General features: G+C 46.3%; 1 protein-coding gene across 3 annotated transcripts in view; it reads right to left on the bottom strand.

Moving 5' to 3' along the window:
• The window catches only part of LOC142558062 (venom metalloproteinase antarease-like TserMP_B), a 154160-nt gene that overhangs the window by 108715 nt on the left and 20733 nt on the right, over window positions 1-24712 (bottom strand). For 2 of the 3 annotated variants that reach the window (XM_075670224.1, XM_075670225.1), the window contains exons 2-3: window positions 22274-22400; window positions 9946-10118 (exon numbers count right to left, since the gene is read on the bottom strand). In XM_075670224.1, the coding sequence (XP_075526339.1) occupies window positions 9946-10118; window positions 22274-22400 (300 nt within the window). The remainder of the gene's footprint in view (window positions 1-9945; window positions 10119-22273; window positions 22401-24712) is intronic. The other variant, XM_075670226.1, reaches the window with a different exon arrangement.

The raw sequence follows: 24712 nt of genomic DNA, 5'->3' as shown, positions 1-24712 counted from the left end.
ATTCTATAGCATTAACGATAGGGTGGCAGGTCTTGTGGTAAAACTTAATAAGAGGTACAAGATGAAGATTGTGCAGGTCTACGCCCCTACATCCAGTCATGATGACCAGGAAGTCGAAAGCTTCTATGAAGACGTGGAATCAGCGATGGGTAAAGTCAAAACAAAATACAGTATACTGATGGGCGACTTCAATGCCAAGGTAGGCAAGAAGCAGGCTGGAGACAAGGCAGTGGGGGAATATGGCATAGGCACTAGGAATAGCAGGGGAGAGTTATTAGTAGAGTTTGCGGAACAGAATAATATGCGGATAATGAATACCTTCTTCCGCAAGCGAAATAGCCGACAGTGGACGTGGAGGAGCCCGAACGACGAGACTAGAAATGAAATAGACTTCATACTCTGCGCTAACCCAGGCATCATACAAGATGTGGACGTGCTCAGCAAGGTGCGCTGCAGTGACCATAGGATGGTAAGAACTCGAATTAGCCTAGACCTGAGGAGGGAACGGAAGAAACTGGTACATAAGAAGCCGATCAATGAGTTAGCGGTAAGAGGGAAAATAGAGGAATTCCAAATCAAGCTACAGAACAGGTATTCGGCTTTGACTCAGGAAGAGGACCTTAGTGTTGAAGCAATGAACGACAATCTTGTGGGCATCATTAAGGAGTGTGCCATAGAAGTCGGTGGTAACTCCGTTAGACAGGATACCAGTAAGCTATCACAGGAGACGAAAGATCTGATCAAGAAACGCCAGTGTATGAAAGCCTCTAACCCTACAGCTAGAATAGAACTGGCAGAACTTTCGAAGTTAATCAACAAGCGTAAGACAGCTGACATAAGGAAGTATAATATGGATAGAATTGAACATGCTCTCAGGAACGGAGGAAGCCTAAAAGCAGTGAAGAATAAACTAGGAATTGGCAAGAATCAAATGTATGCGTTAAGCGACAAAGCAGGCAATATCATTACTAATATGGATGAGATAGTTCAAGTGGCTGAGGACTTCTATAGAGATTTATACAGTACCAGTGGCACCCACGACGATAATGAAAGAGAGAATAGTCTAGAGGAATTTGAAATCCCACAAGTAACACCGGAAGAAGTAAAGAAAGCCTTGGGAGCTATGCAAAGAGGGAAGGCAGCTGGGGAGGATCAGGTAACAGCAGATTTGTTGAAGGATGGTGGGCAGATAGTTCTAGAGAAACTGGCCACCCTGTATACGAAATGCCTCATGACTTCGAGCGTACCGGAATCTTGGAAAAACGCTAACATAATCCTAATCCATAAGAAAGGGGACTCCAAAGACCTGAAAAATTATAGACTGATCAGTTTACTGTCCGTTGCCTACAAAGTATTTACTAAGGTAATTGCAAATAGAATCAGGAACACCTTAGACTTCCGTCAACCAAAGGACCAGGCAGGATTCCGTAAAGGCTACTCAACATTAGACCATATTCACACTATCAATCAGGTGATAGAAAAATGTGCGGAATATAACCAACCTTTATATATAGCTTTCATTGATTACGAGAAAGCGTTTGATTCAGTCGAAACCTCAGCAGTCATGGAGGCATTGCGGAATCAGGGTGTAGACGAGCCATATGTAAAAATACTGAAAGACATCTATAGCGGCTCCACAGCCACCGTAGTCCTCCATAAAGAAAGCAACAAAATCCCAATAAAGAAAGGCGTCAGACAGGGAGATACGATATCTCCGATGCTATTCACAGCGTGTTTACAGGAGGTATTCAGAGACCTGGATTGGGAAGAATTGGGGATAAGAGTTAATGGAGAATACCTTAGTAACTTGCGATTCGCTGATGATATTGCCTTGCTCAGTAACTCAGGGGACCAACTGCAATGCATGCTCACTGACCTAGAGAGGCAAAGCCGAAGGGTGGGTCTAAAAATTAATCTGCAGAAAACTAAAGTAATGTTTAACAGTCTCGGAAGGGAACAGCAGTTTTCAATAGGTAGTGAGGCATTGGAAGTGGTAAGGGAATACATCTACTTAGGACAGGTAGTGACTGCGGATCCCGATCATGAGACTGAAATAATCAGAAGAATAAGAATGGGATGGGGTGCATTTGGCAGGCATTCTCAGATCATGAACAGCAGGTTGCCATTATCCCTCAAGAGAAAAGTGTATGATAGCTGTGTCTTACCAGTACTCACCTACGGGGCAGAAACCTGGAGGCTTACGAAAAGGGTTCTAGTCAAATTGAGGACGACGCAACGAGCTATGGAAAGAAGAATGATAGGTGTTACGTTAAGGGATAAGAAAAGAGCAGATTGGGTGAGGGAACAAACGCGAGTTAATGATATCTTAGTTGAAATCAAGAAAAAGAAATGGACATGGGCAGGACACGTAATGAGGAGGGAAGATAACCGATGGTCATTAAGAGTTACGGAATGGATTCCAAGGGAAGGAAAGCGTAGCAGAGGGCGGCAGAAAGTTAGGTGGGCGGATGAAATTAAGAAGTTTGCAGGGACAACATGGTCACAATTAGCACATGACCGGGGTAGTTGGAGAAGTATGGGAGAGGCCTTTGCCCTGCAGTGGGCATAACCAGGCTGATGATGATGATGATGATGATGACGACAGCGACAGTTCTCCTAGGGTGTCTATAAAATTTATATTCCCAGAGAGAAAAAAATGCATCTTCCGTGGTTTGTTTCAAATCCAATTCTATCAGCGCAGCAGCCAAATGCTATAAGCAGTAGGTCATCGATGCATAGATGGATGAATGGATGGAATAACTTTAATGAAAGGTCCTGCGAGCTACGGGGCGCAAGGTCCCATAGAGCGGGCTACTCCCATGTTGGGACCGGGAGTTGTAACTCCCTGGCCGCATCGTGGGCTCGCTGGACGGCCCAGAGCTGCTCCGCCAGGTCCGTGGTGCGTAATGCTTCTTGTAGCCTGGCGGAGTCTTGATCCTTGTTTGCGTGGGCCCAACCACACGGCCAGAGCAAGTGATGTACGTCAAGTGTGCTATGGCAATTTTCGCAATATGATGTTTTGTATACGTCAGGCATGTAGTGATGTAGTCTGTTCTGCGTGGGGAACGTGTTTGTTTGAAACATTGCGAACGTGAGGGCTTGAGGCCTGGTGAGCTTATTGCGAGGTGTGCTGTATTTTCTGCGGTCTAGATAAAAGTGCTTTGTGATCTCGTTATATGTGGAGGGAGGGTCCCGATTCTCGCTGGGATGGTCACAACCAGAATAGGTGGCGTCGCGGAGGGTTAGGTCTCGCGCGCTCCTGTGAGTCATCTCATTGAGATTGCGAGGGGCATCCTCGATCTCTCCGAGGTGTGCCGGGAACCAGCAGATGGTGTGATACTGCAGCGGTGCGGGTCTACTGATTATTTGTAGTGCTTGGCTTGCACCTGCTCCTCTCTGAAAGGCTTTGACGGCCGAGCGTGAATCGCTGTAGACCTGGGCGGCGGTCGGGTTTGTGAGCGCGAGTGCGATGGCGACCTGTTCTATCTCGGACTTGTGGGTCTTCACTGTGAGAGCGTTTGTGACTTGACCTTGCTTATTGATCGTGGTGGCAACGAAGGCCTTCCTGGTCGGGTACTGTGCCGTGTCTACGAAACAGGCTAGGATCTTCTTATCACGTATTTCGCGCAGGATCAACGATCCGCGGGCCAGCCTTCTGGGTTGATGGTGTGCGGGGGGAGGGGCGTTCATGTTCCGCGGGAGTGGGCGAACCGTGTAGGAGTTGCATGTGTCCGTCGGAACGCTTTGATATAGATTTTCGATTACTGTGGTGTCATGACCTAGTTTGGCTAGGCCTTCTCTACGCGGTTTCGTTCCAGAAAGTCTTGTCCATTGAGCCCGTTGTTGAGCTTCGGCGATTTCTTCAAGTGTATTGTGTACCCCCAGTTGCAGCAGGAGCTCTGTCTCGGGGTTCTTAGGGATTCCCAGCGCTAGTTTGACTAGCTTCCTCAGTTGTACATTGAGTTTGTCCTTCTCCGCTACCTTCCATCTGTGCATAGCCGCCTCGTTGATGAAGTGACATAGCGCAAAGGCGTGTGTTAGATTCAGGAGGTTTTCTTGCTTAAGGCCATGTTGTCTGTTTGCTACGCGTCGTATGAGATTCAAGGCATTATTCGACTTTGTCATGATCGTCTCCACTGTCGCGGCGTTAGAGCCGTTGCTCTCAATGAGCATTCCATGGACTCTGATTTTGCTGACGTGTGGAATGTGGAATGGTTCCTCCGTCTTTTGTTCTGAGAGTAACGACGTGTGTGTCTCTGATTTCGTTCTGTGGCTTGGGACCGCTTCTCGATGGTTTGTTGACGAGCAGCTCCAACTTCGCAGGCGAACATCGCAGGCCGGTGGGAGCGAGGTATTCCTCGATCGCGTCGATCGCTTGCTGCAGAGCGCTCTCAATTGATGCCATGCTACCTCCGGGAACCCAGAGCGTTGCGTCATCTGCGTATATGGTGTATTTGACGTTCTCGATTTGACCCAGTTTCTTGCCTAGGCCAGCTAGCGCAAGGTTAAAAAGCGTCGGAGAGAGGACAGAACCTTGCGGGGTGCCCTTGCTGCTGAGTTTGTATTTCTGGGACTTCATTTCCCCTAGACGGAGAGTGGCTGTTCTGTCGCTCAGGAACGATTTTGTATAAGCGTAGAGTCTCGTGCCGAGGTCGAGGTTGGAGATCATGTCGAGTATGTAGTCATGTGATATATTATCGAATGCCTTTTCGAAGTCTAGCCCTTGGATTACTCTCGCGTCTCTGGTGTCTGCGTCAATGATCTCATGCTTGAGGAGCTGCATGGCGTCTTAGGTGGATAACCCGGCTCTAAATCCGATAATTGCTGCGGGGTAGATACCTTTTTCTTCGAGATGTTTCGAGAGGCTGTTTAGAACCGCGTGCTCGGCTACCTTGCCGACGCAAGGCATCAGCGATATAGCTCTGAGGTTATTGATGTTGGGCGTCTTGCCAGGCTTTGGGATGAGCACGATGAGGGCCGTTTTTCAGTCTTCGGGTAGTGCTTCGTTCCCCCAGATTTTGTTGATTTCCTCTGTGAAGGTTTTGATTGAGGTTTCGTCTAGGTATCTAAGTTCCTTGTTAGTTATGCCGTCCGGCCCCAGCGCTGGCTTCCTGTTTAGGTTCTAAAGCGCCGTGCGTATCTCTTCGGTTCAGAAGTCCCGATCTAGCTCTGGGTTGGCTTTGCCGCGATATGCTTCGGCGGTCGTGCCTCTAGCATATTTGGCCAGCGAAAGGTACTTGTCGGTGAGACGGTCATTGAGCTCATTTTCCGTGGTAATCTTAAGTTCCTCGTGGATGATCCTGTTCAGCGTACGACCCTGGTCCGCTTTGGTTCTGGTTCTGTCTAAAAGATGTTTCAGCACGTGCCACGTCGTCGTGCGGTTGATGCGGCCGTCCGCGGCGTCGCACACTTCGTTCCACTGCTGGTTAGATAGTTGCGTTCAATGTTCTGCAATCAGCCAGTTGAGGGAAGAAATTCTTTTCCTCAGTGGTAGATTGTGTCTTTGTTCTTTTCATCTCCTGGTGAGCGATTATTTGGCTTCGAGCATGTGAGCCCGTCGGCTGTCCATGCTTTGAACGGGGAGATCTGTCTCTATTTCCTTCGTGGCCGCCTTAATGTCGGCCTTTAGTTGCGACGTCCATTGTTCCATTGATTCTTCGCCTGTTCGGCGTTCGTGTCTGAACTCGCGGAACTTCTCCCAGTCGGCTTATCGATGCATAGCAGCCCAGGATAAACCCGTGTCAGCCTCAATCGTGTAAAACAGCACCCTGAGGCCTTTAGAGCTTGAATCGCCTTGCGTAGCAACACGCTATATAAGTGACCGTGAAGATAGATGCTTTCTACCTAAATAAAAAGCTCAAGCAGCCTCACTGTCACTCATTCGAAGCCAGATGTGGTGAATCTGAATTATGCAATTTCAATGCAAGGAAAAATTGGGGATCCTGCGTTTAGTGAAGCTTTGGTTGGGACGTCCAGGTGCTATATGCACTGTAGTGGCGCTGTGGCACGCTTCTGCAAATTCTCTGTCTTGTACTTCAACGCGTTTTATAGCCATGGCGATATTGCTGGGCAATCACTTTCGGGTATATGGTGACTTTGGCCAGATATAGCTTGGCGTGGCACAGGACGCGTTGAGGCATGCGGCCGACAAAGTTTGTGGTGTACTAACCTCGCTATATTTATGTGAGAGCATCAAATGGCTCCCTGAGCAAAAAATCCGCTGTCTGCAGCAGCGAAACGGACCTGAATTCCATTGGCTGCGTCACCGTATCGCGTGCGTGCCTCGACGAAGCGAAGCGGGTGAAAGGGTACATCTGCTGGCGCACCAGCAGATAGCTTTAGTTTAGTGTAATGGCGGGCTTAGCAGAATAACGGGATCGAAATGCGCATGCGCTGAACGCTAAATGACCCATATGCGTTAAACGTACGGACGATATTTCTCAGATATTACGTTACCCTCCTTGCGTGGTTTACGTAGTTTGCGTAGATAATGGCGACGGTGCCAGACGTCCGCTTCGAACTGAATTGGCACCGTTTTTACAGAATTCACTTCGTTCGTAGCAAATGACTGCGTAAACGCCTTTCGTTTAGTTTTAAGCCACTCCGGCAACAGAATATTGTGAATAAGGTGGTCGAATTCTCGAGATCACTTCTTGTTTCGAACGCATCCAGGCCCACCAAAACAATTAGATGCTATGAGCAGCCCCTTTTAAACGAGGGGGTGGGTTCCGCCATCAAGGTCTTGGCTGATGTTGATGAGGATGATGATTTTATGGCATCTCCTTTTAAACGGGGCGCAGACAGTCACCTGGCCTGCTTCTTTAATCAGGTAGGCTACATATGTGTTTCTTCTATCTAGCACATTTGTATACATCTCCTTAGTCTTCTTTTTTTACAGTGGAGCTGTTAAAACCTCGCTTGATTTCTCTTGAAGTCTGCGGCTTCACGGAGAAGGGCGAGAAAGAGTTGAGAGAGAGTGAAAGCAGAGTATAAAAATAGCATCGTGCAGTATAGCGACACCGCGAGGGTGGGTGGAGTCAAGCGGGAGATAAAGAACGGCGCAGCGGGGGCACAGGCGAGCACCATACGCTCACATCGGCGGTCCTCTTTCTCGCAGTGAAAAAAAATTGTGTGGATCTGCTATCGCACACACCAGAGACCAGCGGAGCTGGGGGAAGCCCAAGAAAATATAGACTAATTGCCCGGTTTAGCACTATTTTACTAGCCTTCCCCCAGCTGCGATAGTCCCTCTTTGCGATAGCACAGCCACGCATAATTGCTTCCCTTCAAAATCTACTTTGTACCGCTAGTAATGACTGTAAGAGTTCCGGTCATATCAATCTCTGACCTGTTTTTTTTTTTCAACCTATACTCTAAACATATCTTGCTTGCGTCGAATGGTGACCGGTTGAATCTTCCGTCCACTACAAACCATGCGGTTCTGGAAGCTGATCGTTCCCCACAGTTCTAACTGGGTGAATTGCTTCTAACGTGACCGTGGATCTACATCGTGCTTTCACACTATTGGGAAGAGTACTAGAACTCTGTTCTGAAGGAGTACAAGCACTCTGTTTGGGGGAGTAGAAACACTCGGCTTGGAGGAGTAGAAGTATTCTGTTTGGAGGAGTAGAAGCACACAGTCTGGGGGAGTATTATTTCCCCGTGGGGAGAGTATTAGCACTATGTGAAAGAGTACTAGCACTCTCTTGCGGTGGAGTAACAAAACCCTGTGAGGAGGAGTTTTCCTACTCTCTCTCAGAAAGGATCGATCTACTCTGGAAAATTGTGAAATATGGGACAATACTCCCTCAAAGAGAGTGCCCTGAACTCTCTTTGTTTTTAGAGTGGAACTGCGACAGGTAGGGCCTCTAACAGCTTGTCTGCGTCGTTTTTCTGTGGCGTGAACCGGTAGTACATGTGCATCCATTGGTTGAATTGGCAATCCGTTCACTCGTGTGGATACGGCTTTACGAGGCGCGTTCATTCCTGAAATTCGGTGCCTCGGCGGCGTGTCTCTTATCATGATGCGCTGTTTAGCGTTACCGGCTTATCAAAGCTTCGCTTACATCAATTCTCACATTGCATGGAATATGCATGATTTTTCTTTTTTATTGCGTTCACTGAGTTATCGGGCTACGGACGAGAACTGGCGTAATCAGCATGGTATGGCCGATGGCGTCATCGGGCTACAAGAGCCATATTCTAAGTTTCCTGACAACAGTTGACAATCCAACTCGCAGTGTCCATATCTTCCAGCTGCGCGATCACATAGCCCTCCTTTTTTAACGGGTTGTGAATGTACAGTGGCCGACAGTATTTACGGAACAAGGAATCTGACAAAAAGTTTAATATCTCAGAAGCTTCACAACGGAACCTGGTGTTCGCATTTCCAGCCGCTCCTACTATATGCGAACAACATAGTGATATCTGGTTTTATTGGCTGCTTTTACAGGCTGCTCGAAAACTCAATGTTTTGCGAGATCCCGTGGTCCATAAACTTTTTGTGGTTGAATGCACATTTGTGTTTCAGATTAACGTTGACAACGGTGAATTGTTTGTTACCACCCTCCGCGCTATTACTTTAGATAGTAGTACAGCGTCACTGTGGTCATTATCTTATGTTTAAAAATTATGTCGTCGGATTGGCCTCTCCCAGAAGCTCCTCTCTCGCTACACAGGACCTTATGAAGTCCTACGGGAAGTTAACGACGTAAATTACGAGATTGCGCCGTTACACTTTGATGCATCCTGAAGTCCGACGCCTGCTGACGTCGTCCACGTTTCGGGGCTGAAGCCATACTTCACTCGCAATTCATCGCCTACCATGCCTCGAGACGGCGCTTCACCACCCGGGGGTCCTGTTACGGCAGGATGAAAGAAGATCGCGGTACGCTAGCTGCTGCGTGTTGTGGGTGGTCAGCCATCTTAACTACTCTGACTCAATATACATATATATATATTGTGCCACGCTGACGAAGAAGCAGTTTTAATCTTGGCCGGAAGAAGAAGACGCTCTGGACTTCGCGCGCTGTCTACCATGTTGTCAGCTGCTACAATTATTGTACATAATTGTATTGTATTGTAAAAGATTGTTTTTACAATATATATATATATATATATATATATATATATATATATATTGTAAATACAATCTTCTATACTCCCAACATCCTCGTAACATATTATGGGGTTTGACGTACCAAAACGACAAAACCATGACCAGATGTTGAGCACGCCATTGTGGGTGACTCCCGAATAATTTGTTCAACCTGAGGTTCTTTACCACGCTTATTTAATTTTGTAATTTTTTGTCAGTATAAAGCTATCATGTATAGGAGTTAGATTTCCGGCAACGAATGTAGGTGTACGTGGCGCCAGTTATACAAGTCATAAATAACGTGTCCCCTACTGATGTAGGTAGAGTTATAAATTACCTGCGTAAATTTCACTCAGACTATTATTACTAGCCCGCCTGAAGAAAGCTAAAAGATTAGAATAAGTGCAGCTCGTGCCGATTATCCCCCTTCATTGTGAAAATATATTTGACTATGTTTACCAGGATAACGGCGTGTCAGATGTCAGAAATACTTTCAATAGCTTCATTCTTTTCCCACTACACTGCTCAGCTGCAAACTATAAGCTTCTACGCCCTAAGAAGTATTAATTATGTGTATCACGCGTTCGGTGCACTTGAAAACTTTGCTTAGTACTTGATGTGCTCGCTTTGGAACATACTGGTACATGCCTCGTTCAGGATGTCTGAGAATGACATTTGACACATGAATGCACCACCACACATTGCATAGTGTCCAGTCTCTGGTTTGTTAGTCTTAACTTTATTTTTTATATATTGCTCAAGCAAAGCAGGAAGCAAAGTATTCTCTTCGTACAGGATCGATTTGAATGAAATTAATACATAGAAGAGCATCGAGGTTTTTTACTTACCACCGTGTGAATGATTGTACCATTTTTTTCGACGTCAACACGTAGTCTAGAGAGAAATACATCGTATTTAAAAAGCTGCAACACTATTTCCTCAGTAACGTGAACGACAACATTGCCAAGGCTGCTCCGCTCCTCAATTATGCGCGGGTATACAATTCTTCCAGCATGACTCCCTAAAATAACAAAATAAGAATAAAAATGCAGCGTGCTACTCTTTATAACACGTCGAGTGGAATGAATATGCAACTGCACAGACACGTGTCACATACCCATGTTTTGATGTTATCATTATTTTTTTATTTGTGTTCCAGATAAATTCGCAATTGTCTCTAACTTCGTAATGGTGTTTATGGCAAACGCCATTCTTTTATTCAAATTTGCTTGGAACAAAAAATTTAACTGGTTTTTTCTCAGATTAAGTAGACGTGCCAGTTTCTGAAAGCATGCGTAGACCCACTACCACAAAAGTGTTAGCGCAGGCTAATCTTAGGCGCACAAAAACCGCACCACGGGCACTGAAAATGTTCTGAAGCAGCGCGAAAAGAAAGTTTGAGCGGAAAAGCTGAGCACCTGCCGCTCATTCAAAAATGTTGCGCACGCTTTGGTCTCAACTCGCTCATATCAAACTTCTAAGCTCCCTGATATTTGAAGTGTGACTGAGAAAAAGAAAAAGCAGCAGCCAACTGCGCCGCAGGATCTGTAAACGGCGTTAGTCTGTACATTCCGCAGTTTTTTATAGCTTAGCTTTTAGGCGTCCGTTCCTGCTTCAAGCGTCCGCTTCCCGGCGTCTCCGAGCGAGCTAGCGCAGTGGATGAAAGAGCTAACGCGGAGTGCAGCGGGGGATGAAAAAAGCGGCGCCAGCAAAAAGAGCGCGAGGACAAAAGCGGAGGAGGAAGGTATGGCAACAGCGTGAGAAGAAGAGCGGAGGGCCGCTCAACACGAACTGCGGCGACGACTGCTACGAGATGGCACCAGCGTAGCGTGCCATCGTCTGTTCGCCGATAACTCCTTTGTCTTTCTTCAGTTACCAGTGTTCACCGGCTAACAACTGTTAGATGTTATCGCTCGACGTGCAGGCACGACATGCCCGATAAATGCAGTCACGACGTGCCTGCAAGCATCGCAAGTTTCTCCAATGCTATCGATAGTTCTATCCGTTGGCTGTTGTCACGAAAGCATTTACAGCGAAGCTGTTTATGCAGACCCTGTGCCGTTGTTGTCGGACTTCGTTAAAAAGGGGCCACATGACTTAGCGGGAAAGGAAAAGAAGAGCTCAACAGGGAGAACTGGATTCGAGTGACCCCTTTTTTTCCTGTGAGAATGCTATATTATGCGCGAATCTTATACGGTTGTGATATGGTGGATTTTAGGTTATCGAGGAAGATCGGCATCGAATTTATCCACGATTTATTCTACCCTGCCGCGAAGGAAACAAATTTAATGCTGATAGTTTGCAGCCAACAAAGAGTGACGAGCAATTGAAACACAGTATTAGGAGCGCATGGCTGCGTCCACTTCTTGCGCCAGCAAGCAACGCCGGCAGCAACGTCAATCGCCGAGCAGCATCTCCAGTGGTAGGCCTTGCGCCCTATATACGGAGCTTGGATTATGCGTTCCGCGCATTCCACCCCCGCAACAACCATTGGAAGACGATACCTAATGCGTACTCCTGAGGAAGAAGTTGCTCACCGCGAGCGTCAGTGAGAGTTGGCTCGTGAACGGGCTCGTCGTCGTAGGGCCGACCCCGAGCTGCGCGCCAGTTACACCGAGTTTAAACGGCAGCGCTCCTAAAGCATCCTCACCACTCGAAGCACGCATAATCCAAATGAGGTGAAAGACTGGTGAAACAAAAGACATACAATATAGGCTGGTTGCGATGTTTAACTTGCATGGTGCAATAGTCGGCGTAACTGGCACAGCTTCGCTGTTCGACCATCCTCACGGACTGGAAGGGGCGGTGATTTATGTAATCCTTGTGCGTGGGGCGGACTGTGTAGTACTTTCTGAAAGCCACACATGCATGCAGCGACTACACTGCAATACGCTACGCTCCAATTTCGCCTTAGGGTGTGCCGTAATTGTCGGTGAATATTTTTCGGGTCACGATGCAAGCGTTGCGCGTACATAATCGCCTTTAGCGGGAGCCCCAGTTTCATTTTCGTGACGCAACGAAATCTTGAATATATGCCAAACGAACTGAAATGTATATAACATATCTGAGACTGTCGATAAGAAAAGCTTTTCTCCTCAACAAAAATAAAGCATCATGTTCCTCGCGTGCCCATCGTATCCTTAACGAAGGTCCATTCACATAGGTCCCAAAGCTTAGCGTGAAAATCAGCGCAGAATGAAGAAGGGCTGCCATCACCTTAGCACGCCCAGTCATGTTGACATCCTTAGCACCCACAAAATAATGATCATACACAATAATAAAGCACAAACAAACTAGATATGCAGTGATAAAGTCGGTAGGTGAATAATGGTTGCAGTCGAATCATACGAATCCCTTGAGCACACACGACAGTTTAAAGAAATGTAACAAAGTGCAAATACAATTCAATGTCGTCGGGTGTCCCGTTGTCGTCGATATGCTTCCACTAAGGCCTTCAAGGGCTGCCGAAGAAACAACTTGGCGCCTGTTTCCAGAGCAGGACCGAGGTAGGTCGTGGGCAGCAGGGATGTCTCGGTGAGCCCTCCTTTCCCTACTACCATAGCTGTTCTGCCCGTGCATGCGTTCGAGCAGTGCCGCTGCCTCTGCGTTGAAAACATCCGATTCCTCCTTTGGCTCGCCGAGCGCGGTAAGCTATATTCGCGTGCTCGCATGTGGGCGCTCTTCGCCGCAAATCCCAAACTTCTCGGGCTGTTCAGCGGCCGAATCTGGTCTATTTCTCTGGCTATGGCGTCCACTACGCAAAAGTGACAATTATTGCCCCAAGAGAAGGACTTTGCCTAAAAGAAAAACTTCCAACTATCGCTCGGGCACCGTCGATGTCGAAACGCACAAGGAAGTAGATCGCAAACATAATTTGCACAGGTAGCAGAACATTCACAAGAGCAAAAACAAAGTGCCTTTCTTAGCATCTTGCTTTCCTTAATTATGGACGATGAGCAAAACGTGAACGAGGTGAATACAGGAGCCAACGTTTCGACAAGTGGACTTGTCTTCTTGAAGAAGACACGTCCACTTGTCGAAATGTTGGCTCCTGTATTCACCGTGTTCAAGAAGACAAGTCCACTTGTCGAAACGTCGGCTCCTGCATTCACCTTGTTCAAGAAGACAAGTACACTTGTCGAAGCGTTGGCACCTGCACTCACCTTGTTCACGTGTTGCTCATCGTCTTGAATTTCCATCTCCCGCATTCTCCGTCTTTTCCCTGGATTTCCTTAATTATGCAGCTGCGTAAGCATGACCATGAATACCGTGACCCCGGCACTACTTCACATTACTAGAAAGTCCGCCCCGACGTTCTCATGGTCTTTCATATTTCATTTCACTTCTTTGGTTTCTGATACAGCATCCAAGAGGAACTTAAGGCTAAAGACTAAGTTTTCGGACGAGGCCACGACCTCCTCCCCTCGTACTCCAGAAGCGTAAGGCTCCATCTGACCGGCAAGCCATTGGACAACTTATTTCACTTTGTTACACACACAAGCGTCTGGTGATCATTCCTCACTTTGCATTTATTTCCAGACAGCTACAAGTGAAATCTCACCATTGCCTACCCCACTGCCCAACACTCTTTTTCTCCGTTTGAGTATCCTTCTCACTCACGCTTGGCTTCTTGCTTGCGTACGAAACAGAGTAGGGCGCAATGTGGCGTTACAGAACTTGAACTGCTCCCAGAGCGCAGGGATGTGAGGATTTGAGGTGAACTATAGGCGAAATTTTGGTGGCGGACACGAGCCAATCAGCGCGCAGCCCGTGCAGCTCCGTCTGCATGTAATGACGAATCGCCTATACGGGCAGCTACGCGAGACCCGCAGAGCAGAAATTTATGATCACCGCCCATGTACACGCTTCTTATGGCGCCAAATGTTGTGTTTTACAGACTGTGTGACCTCACCTTGAATCGGTGGAACCACATTTTTTCGTAGCGTAAGCAATAAAGACGACAAAACGTGCTCATGGCTCGTTTTCTACGGCAGCTGGAGCTTCGGCCGAAATAAAATTGGGCGTCATGCTTGCATGCACGCGCAAGCAAAAAAACAAGGCCATGTTCCGCATACAACTTTCACTACTCAGACAACTGACAATCATAAACTATTCAGTTGCACACTCAAGCAAGCAATTATGCGATCCGCGCTGCCATACTTCTAAACCTGCTAATGCCAAGAGAACAGTCGCACGCAGTTTTGTAAAGAAATGCACTTTTAACCGCGACCGCAGGCTATGCGTTTGTTAATGAGCGGACTTTAGTGTATAATTATTGTGGAGCAGTGCAGGAAAAGTATAATAACCAGACCGAGGTGGGAAAAAGCCGAGCCCCCCCCCCCCTCCAATTCTTTTTACATGCATAGGCCAGTAAATCACACATCTCACAGGTAGATGATCTATCTTTAGCTAGTGTTAACAGATGATCACTGAGTGCGCTCTATGTTACGTGGATGTACATTGCCAGGTAACATAGAGTGCACACACATGTAACATCCTGTCATAAAGACAAAGGATACATCCTACAGGAAAGATAGAGTTTGCTTCATCGAGTCGTACGAAAGGGTGAGTAAAGCTGCGGTACACATGAAATATGTTTCCTCAAGTTCACTCAAAGAACATGGAAACTAGAAGGTCACGTAGGGCACAAGAAGGAAACGTACAGGAAACATAAAAAATTATGGCCATTTTCTTAGGGGATGCATACCCTCCAAACAACCCCCTCCAAGCCGAGAAAGCGGTCATAGCCCTGGCGCTCTCACAGACAGATGTTGAAGTCATAGTGACCGATTATCAGCCGGTGTGTGGCAGCTTCACTAGTGTCAGAACACGCTCAGAATCGTGAATTGAAAGGCGCCAACGAGACCAGTCATGATCATCTGGGCACCAGCTCACCACGGCATTACCGGCAACGAGATCGCCAACCTCGTAGCTCCAGACTTTACCCGCCGAGTCAGCGACGATGAAGCAGAGTTCCTGCGCATGTGCCCTCTACGCTCGTATCAGGACATCGCAGAAAATTGCAAACTAGCCCGTAGAACATACCCTCCACCACACAAGTCACGACCTAGGAGGGGAGATTTTTCCTAGCTCTACAAGTCGATACATTCCCCCACCCAACCAGAAATCACCTAATAGCTCCTGCACCATTCTCTCAACAATGCGGCTTCTACAGAGAACCCGGGTCCCTTAGACTAGGGCGTTCCAGACAGGCACCAATAAACGCTCGGAACCCTTATCACACTAACGAGCTTTCGGAGAGAGCCTTGGCCAGCTGCGGTCTAGGGGACCAGCAACGGCTGATCCCGAGGGCCCAGCACGCCGAACGAGCTTAAGGCATTCTCGATTAGGGAGGCCTCTCCAAAACTACGCCCACATAATAAATATACTTATTCTCTTTCTATTTCTTTCTTGATGCCATGACCAAAACGATTGACTTCGAAATTGACCATAGTAGGGCTGCCGGGTGTGTTGTTATTTATTTTACTATAGCCTTTGATTTAGTCCAGCCTAATATTCAACTTAGTAAGCTTGATTCCTACGGAATAACCGGCCGTGCGTTAAAATTATTCAGAAGCTACTTAAGCGACCATGAATCAACAATTAGGAAGTCTGGTATCTTCTCCTATACTGGGAAAATTAATACCGGTGTTCCACAAGCTTCCATATTACGCATACTGCAACATAACGAAGTATAATATGGATAGAATTGAACATGCCCTCAGGAACGGCGAAAGCCTAAAAGCAGTGAAGAGGAAACTAGGAACAGACAAGAATCCGATATATGCGTTAAGAGACAAAGCCGGCAATATCATTAATAATATGGATTTAAAAAATTAAATTATGGGGTTTTACATGCAAAGGCCACTTTCTGAGTATGGAGCACGCGGTAATGGAGAACTCCGGAAATTTCGACCACCTGGGGACGTGCACCTAAATATAAGAACACGGTTGTTTTCGCATTACGCCCCCATCGAAATGAGGCCGCCGTGACAGGGATTTGATCCCGCGGCCTCGTGCTCAGCAGCCCAACATAGCCTACTAATATGGATGAGATAGTTCAAGTGGCTGAGGGGTTCTATAGTGATTTATGCATTACCAGTGGCACCCACGACGATAATGGAAGAGAGAATAGTCTAGAGGAATTTTACATCCCACAAGCAACGCCGGAAGAAGTAAAGAAAGCCTTGGGAGCTATGCAAAAGGTGAAGGCAGCTAGGGATGATCAGGTAACAGCAGATTTGTTGAAGGATGGTGGGCAGATTGTTCTAGAAAAACTGGCCACCCTGTATAGGCAATGACCTATGACCTCGAGCGTACCGGAATCTTGGAAGAACGCCAACATAATCTTAATCGATAAGAAAAGGGACGCCAAAGACTTGAAAAATTATAGACCGATCAGCTTACTGTCCGTTGCCTACAAACTATTTACTAAGGTAATCGCAAAGAGAATCAGGAGCACCTTAGACTTCAGTCAAGCAAAGGACCAGGCAGGATTCCGTAAAGGCTACTCAACAATAGATCATATTCACACTATCAATCAGGTGATAGAGAAATGTGCGGAATATAACCAACCCTTATATATAGCTTTCATTGATTACGAGAAAGCGTTTGATTCTGTCGAAACCTCAGCAGTCATGGAGGCATTACGGAATCAGGGTGTAGACGAGCCGTATGTAAATATACTGAAAGGTATATATAGCGGCTTAGAGCCACCGTAGTCTTCCATAAAGAAAGCAACAAAATACTAATAAAGAAAGGCGTCAGGCAGGTAGATACGATTTCTCCAACGCTATTCACAGCGTGTTTACAGGAGGTATTCAGAGACCTCGATTGGGAAGAATTGGGGATAAGTGTTATTGGAGAATACCTTAGTAGCTTCCAATACGCTGACGATATTGCCGTGCTTAGTAATTCAGGGAACCAATGCAATGCATGCTCACTAACCTTGACAGCCAGAGCAGAAGGGTTGGTGGTAAATTAATATGCAGAAAACTAAAGTAATATTTAACAGCCTCGGAAGAGAACAGCAGTTTACGATAGGTAGCGAGGCACAGGAAGTGGTAAGGCAATACATCTACTTAGGGCAGGTAGTGACCGCGGATCCGGATAATGAGACTGAAATAATCAGAATAATAAGAATGGCAGGGGCACGTTTGGCAGGCATTCTCAGATCATAAAGAGCAGGTTGTCATTATCTCTCAAGAGAAATCTGTGTAACTACTCTGTCTTACCAGTACTCACCTACAGGGCAGAAACCTGGGGGCTTACGAAAAAGGTTCTACGTAAATTGAGGACGAGGCAACTAGCTATGGAAAGAAGAATGCTGGGTGTAACTTTAAGGGATAAGAAGAGAGCAGATTGGTTGAGGAAATAAACGCGAGTAAATGACATCCTAATTGAAATCAAGAAAAAGAAATGGCATGGGCAGCGCTTATAATGAGGAGGCAAGATAACCGATAGTCTTTAAGGGTTACAGACTGGATTCCGAGAGAAGGGAAGTGTAGCAGGGCGCGGCAGAAAGTTAGGTGGACGGATGAGATTAAGGAGTTTGCAGGGACAACATGCCCACGATTAGCACCTGACCGGGGTAGTTGGAGAAGTGTGGGAGAAGCCTTTGCACTGCACTGGGCGTAACCAGGCTGATTATTATTATTAATATGAGTATGATGATGATGACGATGATGATGATGATTGAACTGGAGTGGGATCTCGAAATAGACCGTGGGCGTGGTCTGGAGGTGGAGCGACTCCTGCCTCCACCTCTCGTTCTTGATCTCCCTCGCGATCTGGATCGGCCTCTGAGTGGCGGCGGTCTGAGGTGGTCCTGTTGATGACCACCGTTGAGCTCGGAGAAGGTGTCTAGATCGATTGTTGTGGTGCCCTCCCGAGTGGGGTGGGCCTTCAGGCATCGCCTGCATCTAACGACATAGTGTGTTAGATATCTTTCGTTGCATTCCCGCGCCGCAGTGAGGTGTTCGCTACCGCACGAACTACGTTTCAGTTCACAAGCCTGATCTTCCTCCGGCTGGATTAGATCTCGGCAGCTCTTGCAGATCGAAGCGCTGGGCGTCAGAAATACGTCGGAGCGATGTCCTAGTTGGCAGGAGGCATAGCAGACGTCCACATACTTCCTGTTTAATGTGCACTTGATCAGGATGCCTCGCATGAAACGTAGTTGTGAACCTTGTGCCCAACGAATAGCACTATGATGGTGCCGGTATTCTTTATTCTTTTCGCTCCGAGAGCCAGTAGATTTCTAGTATTAACGACTTTGTGGACGATGGCTTCCGGGCCATCGCTGAGAGCGATCCCGCGAATGACTCCATTGCTGTGTGCATGTGGTTCCGCCACGCATGCACTGTCTTCGTCCACTGTCTTCGTCTGTGACCGGGCACTGTGATAGCTTCAATGTTGATGTAGCGGTTGGCATTCTCTTGGCTCCGACAACTGATGACGATGATGTTTTGTTGCGGAATAGAGCACATCGTGTCGGAGTTACTCTCGTCCGGATCGAGCCCTTCCACCCCCATATGCCACAGTAGACGGAACCTTGCTGGTAAATAGGTCGCCTCTCGGGCTCACGATGACTTTCGTGTCCTCCATAGGCAGCGGTGGCATCTTGCTGCTCCTTGAAATGCTTTGTTTGTATTCCCGAAGCCCTCACGGCAAGGTGTATGCACTTGAGCGTTGAGATTGCCCGCCGGTGTTTTGGCGACAAACTCTGACCCGCTCTGTTCGCTTCTGTGCGTATTCCAGTTACCGTAATCCACCCGAAGTGCCTGTTAACCTCCTTAGGTTTTACCAAAGTCCCCGCTACTTCGTATTCCGTCTCTTTATTTGGAGAAAGAAAGCCCTCTTCTGCCAGAGAAGCGACGCCTGTGCGCCATGTGTGGCGTGGCTAGGCCCAGCAGCTGCATCAGGGTGAGCTGCATACCCGGTGTCGTCGGTGCGCAAAACCCTTAAAATTTGAAAGTAGTCCACCCACCGATGCAATCCTGGTGTCCAGTGAGCCCCAGTGATATTAAAATCCGATTCGGCACACTTTCGGTTTACCACGGCTTCACAAAGCACAAAGACAATAAGACAACTACGGAATCGAGCGGAATGCATGCTACCTGCTCGGCGGCATCTTGGATCCTGATGCGTTCATGCGTTCTCGTGCTCTCAACCACGGCTCAGGCGAAAGAACCGGGCGCGCGGACCGTTGCTAAAGGCCGATCCAGACGACGGACCAAGTCCGCGGGCCGATCGGTCACGTGATGCGACGTCACTGTCCGCCGCGGTCCGGTCCGACGCAGAGCACATCCACAAGGCGGACCGCCATAGCAGACGGCAGAGCAGACCAACCAACTACACTCTCGGCCAGAGTGTTATCATTGTTATCATTCCTGCTCGAGTCGCACAAAGCCGGGAACTGCTCAACGAGGGATACAAAATAAAAAACCTCCTCGTCACTCCTAGAGGACACGGTCTTTAAAAAAGATATCTGCTGCACGCACGTGTAGGCGGAACGGCGGACATGAAACGACTGGCTTGACTGGCTTTTGCTGAGCCGAAAACTAGATTGGATTCGGCTGAAGACACTGTGTTGCCGGATAACATCCGTTGGCTACACCAAAATCGCTGCGGTTTGCATGCGGTCCGCCGCCAACACTGAAGCGGGAAAAGCCTCGGCAATTTGTTGGACTGCTAGGGCCGCGGTCTTGCGCGGGCCAACGGTGGTACGCACGAACTGGTGACGTCCTATCACGTGATGTCCGGACCGCGGTCCAAAAGAGCAATTTGGTTCGTCGTGTGGATCAGCCTTAAGTGAGCGGCCGCGGCTTTAGGCATCGCACTCACAGAGCGCCGGAATCTTTGGCCGTGACACACGGAAAGGAAGGGCCGTTGTCCCTGACAAGCGATAAGCTCGGAGCACGGTTGCAAAGGTTGCAATGCGATATTGCACGAGCTCAGCCACGTGGTTTTATTTCATATTTTGCGGGCCCGGCAGAATGTACGGCGCCACAAAAATTGGATCGGTCGTTCGTGAACCCCATCTACAACGCAAAAAAACGCACTTGGCCCCAAAATGGATATAACAAGTTTTGCATAATTGATTTAATTAATTAACCAATTAAGCGAAAAATAAAAATATATACTCTCAGAGCGCAATATCAGGACAAATCATATGTGATTGATTTCATTCAGCGGCGGTCAACCACTTTCTTAAAATCCTTGGTTTAAGTTATGTGAGGCACCCCGTATGATGCTTCACTACGATAATTCCGTTTGGGAGGAAGCTTTAGATCGGGTGGTCTTATCTAAATGCATGTAAAAGGAGAATTGTTTTTCTCGGCAAACACTGCACCAAATTTGACAAGGTTTGCTGCATTTATTAGAAAACTTAAAATCTAGTGTCCGATTGTTTCCAATTCTTCTTTTAGGTCGTCCATATTTTATTGAAAATTGGCAAAATTGCAACATTTCAGGAAACGAAACTCAAATTTACAACTCTGTCTCTCGGCGATGAAAAATGATATCACAATTCTGTAAATTGCGTCTAAAAGTACATTCAAAGCGGACAAAATCTTTAGTAATATGAACATACAGATATTGCAGAATCCTTGTACACAACGGAAGGAATTCACGTAGGATTTAAATTTTATCGAATTTGTCCGCTTTCAGTGATGTAATGGATGCCGTTTACAGAACAGCGATATCTGTTATTGATACAGAGCTATTATTTCTAAACTTCGTGTTTCCATTTTTCTTTTTCGAATTGTTGAACTTTTCTTGAACAATATTCTGGTCCTAAATCGAAATTCCACTTGCAACAGGCCCTAGAATTTAACTTTCTCTCTCAAATTTAACAAATTTCATTAAAATTCGTCAAGGGTTATCTCAGAAAATCGTTTCTATGTTTTACATGTATTTTAATAGGCGACGTCAAAATTCGGCCCGAGCTAAAGCTTTCTCTCAAGGGAGCTTTGCCCGTAATTTCTCTCTCTCTCTTAATTTTTTATTTGGCATTTCCTTAGCCTGTGCATTGATTAAACAATTGAACTTTCTTGCTGTAACCTTTACATAATGGCAGTAGGAATTAACTTACGTTTGTACCATGTTCTGTTATTCAAATTTATCTGTACTGCCGCATAGTTCGTAATTGCTCCTGCAGTTGCATGTTATTTAGGTGCTGGTTACAAGAGGTCTCCGATAACCTTTCAACCGCAGGACATACTGGTCTGTGTTTTCATAGAATGTACTCATTTCCGATATTGTCAAATAAATCAAATTAAATGAAATGAAATCAAACGAATCAAGCACTGCCAAAGGGTCCTGTCGGATGTTTACGGGCAGCCCGTTACTCAAACGCAGTTGGCATTTGAGTAGGCTTGTTTTTCCAGGGTAAGCTGGAAAAACACGATCATTTGCCTCGAGTAGGTTCTTAACTTGTACAGTATCTTCTGCCTCCAGGGCAGAGTTTAATAAGAACGTGATCCGAACGCATTCTCTTTGTCGTGCTGTGGGAAGCTAGCTCCATCACTTCTGGCTCTTGGTTGACAATGATGCAGGCCATCCCTGGTTCGGTGGCTGGGCCTTTCCCCTCACATTTACGTGAAATATCTTCCTATTGCAGCCGACGGGGCGCTCGTAGTCTACGTCACTCGTATGCCTTGTAACAGGAAAATGTGCAATAAATAATCACGCATATGAGTAATCAGTGGAGATCGTTGCGTCTGGAACGCAATGTTCTTTTTTGTAAATGACCCAATTATGAAGCGACAAAGCCGTTTGAAGTCAGAAGGTGAATACGTCTACTGACCATGATTTCTATGTTGGCTTAACCGCCATACTTGCCGGCCCCTGTAGACAATAGCGTGAGAGCGGCCTGTGGAAAATTTTTAGCACACTCTATGGCGATTTCCAGATAAAAGTACCGTTTTATCCTTACTACGGCCCATCGGCGAGTCTACTGCAGGGCAAGGACCAGAAGGCAACGATAAGTTAAGACACAGGGTGTAATCAGTGATCGTAATTAGGAATTATTGCCTTGTATTCCCACTAGCTGCGGCCACGCCTGAAGGCGCGGTTGGTCACACTGGGAGAACGCTTCGTCAGAGCGCAATTTTAATGTGTAATATTTGCTGGGGATATTAACTTTCTTACGCTCCGTTGCAGCGGCAACATTACCTTGCGATGTTGCCAGGATAAGCACGACAATGATCTTCAATAATATTGGCTGTACTTTCCAAAATGTGGTAACGCCATTTTTGTGTGAAGGTGATCTATGTACCGCTGATAATCTGCAGGCCATTGTCTGAAATAAACACGCAGTGAGATAAAGTTTGGTAAAGTTGTGTTTGCAGCCAAAACAGTAGAAAAGTGGTGCGAATGAGGTGTCCAAAACCAGAAAAGAGAAATCTTCATCCGAGCCATAATAAGTACCCTTAAGAATGATTACCAAGAGAAGATATGTTTACGCATCTTAAGTTCGGCAATTTGCTTTATAATTACGCACACCGCCTCTCACCAAGTTCTAAACACAATACGTTTAGAAACTTCTATAAAGCATTCAATAAGGACCGCAATAATGATTCCAGGCTTCATGTCACCATCCTGCACCATCAGCGTAGTATTAGTGCAACAATTAGGTATATATTCGCCATCAGCCAGAGGCAAGCATGTTGGAAATTTGGTGCCTTGATTCATTTATACACACTCGCCACCAAGCCCATGCTGATTTCGAAAAAGCTTATTGCATACTAATAACACCAGCGTGACCCAAGTCGCCAATAATTGTAGTGGTGAAGGTTGAGGTTTCTGTCGAGTGCTACCAATTTTATGCGGTTTGTTTCTTCGGTACTCTGTTGTAACGCACCGCTCCAGTTTATTTTGCAGCGATTGAAAAAAAAATGGCAGACACCAATTGTACTTGTCGTCTACGTAAAGCGAAGCATGATCAGTAGACAATGTTTGTATGAACATTGTAAGTGCTATGTTGCGAACGTTTTTGTGGAGATGATAGGTTATAGTGGTTATATTTATAAGCACCATAGTGTTTGTAACAGCGAGATATCAGATTTATTTATTTATTTCATTACCTTCAATGCCCGAAGGTGTTACAGAAGGAAGTGGGAAAAAACCCATAATTGTTGTCATTCTTGGCGCCTAGTATGTACAATAATAATTGTCGACAGCTGATTTAAATGCCAAAAAACTTGGCGTGGCGACGGAGGAGGTGGGCAGGTGGTTGCATTCCCTCGATATCTTTGGCACGAATGAATCGAAAAATAAGTTAGTATGGCAAGAAGGGATTTCAACTTTATGACGGTGGTTAGTACGACAAGACAAATAAGATGGCACTATAAGACGTTCATTTTTCAGATGTGGATTATGAAAAATCTGATGAAATAAGGATAAACGTAATATTTTGCTGCACAGAGAATGGTTAAGAAGTTTCAATATGGTGTTTCAACGACGATGCACTTGAAAAGCGTGAAAATTTGAGAGAATGAAACGCGTACTACGGTTTTGAACTGATTCTAATTGCTTATTAAGAAATTGTTTACTGGGATCCCACAACACGCATGCATATTTCGAGCTTATACCTTACAAGTGTGTTGTATAATGTTAATTTAAGAGAAAATGGTGCCCTTGAAAAGTTGCGACGTAAGAAACATAACGTGCGATTAGCATTCCCAATGACGTAGTTAACATGGGTTTGCCTGAAAAGGGTAGCAGTCAGGTGAACACCTAAATGCTTATGCGTGGTAACCCCGTCTAGTGCAGAGCCATCAACGTGATAAAAAAGATGGTTACAAGCAGACGCTCTTCAGGAGATTCTCATTACTTTACACTTTTTAACGTTCAAATGCATTTGCCATGCGTTGCACCAGTCATTTTAGCGTCGCAGTCACATTGAAGTGCTGCAAGATGGTATCTGTGTCAGATGATATTATGCGATAAATTATGCAGTCATCAGCGTATAGCCTGATGGATGATTGAACAACATTAGCCAGGTCGTTAATGCAGACTAAAAATAAAAGTGGGCCTCGAAAGCAAACTTAAACACAGTGGCGCATATCGAGTGGTACGTCATTTGAGATTGCACCATCACCGGGAACGACTAGAGAAAGCGACGGGATAGGCTTGACCGTTAAAAAAGTGGCTGGACTATGAGAAGAATGGTTCGTATTAAAGATTGAGCAACCACAAGCGGATACGGATCTATTTATTGCATTCGTTACAAAATTGAGCGGGCCATTGGAGCACTAGCGACGTTTTTTTTTTTTACTTTTGAGTATCGGTTTATAAACCCTTTCCTTCGTTACTGCCATGCAAATACGCTCAGGTTCGTCTGTCACATTGCACGTCATAGGGGCGCATTGCGTGGCGTGGACTGCCATCATTGTTATTTCCAGCCCGCAGGGTCTTTTGCTGATATTTCTGACACTTTTTTCTTTAAAACCGCCGCACGAAACTATGTATTTGAATAATCTACCAGGTAACCTGTTCATTTCCTGCGTTTTGCGCAAACTTGTGCTTGTTCTTTTATTGCTGTGTTTCATAATGCTTTCTTTTTGCTGTATTACGACTAGAGCGATTTTTTTCCACTCCTTTCTGTGACGT

Source organism: Dermacentor variabilis, chromosome 9 (assembly GCF_050947875.1).
Source record: "Dermacentor variabilis isolate Ectoservices chromosome 9, ASM5094787v1, whole genome shotgun sequence".
NCBI lineage: Eukaryota > Metazoa > Arthropoda > Arachnida > Ixodida > Ixodidae > Dermacentor > Dermacentor variabilis.
Note: the sequence above shows the minus strand (reverse complement) of the source record. Positions and strands in the feature narration are given on the sequence as shown.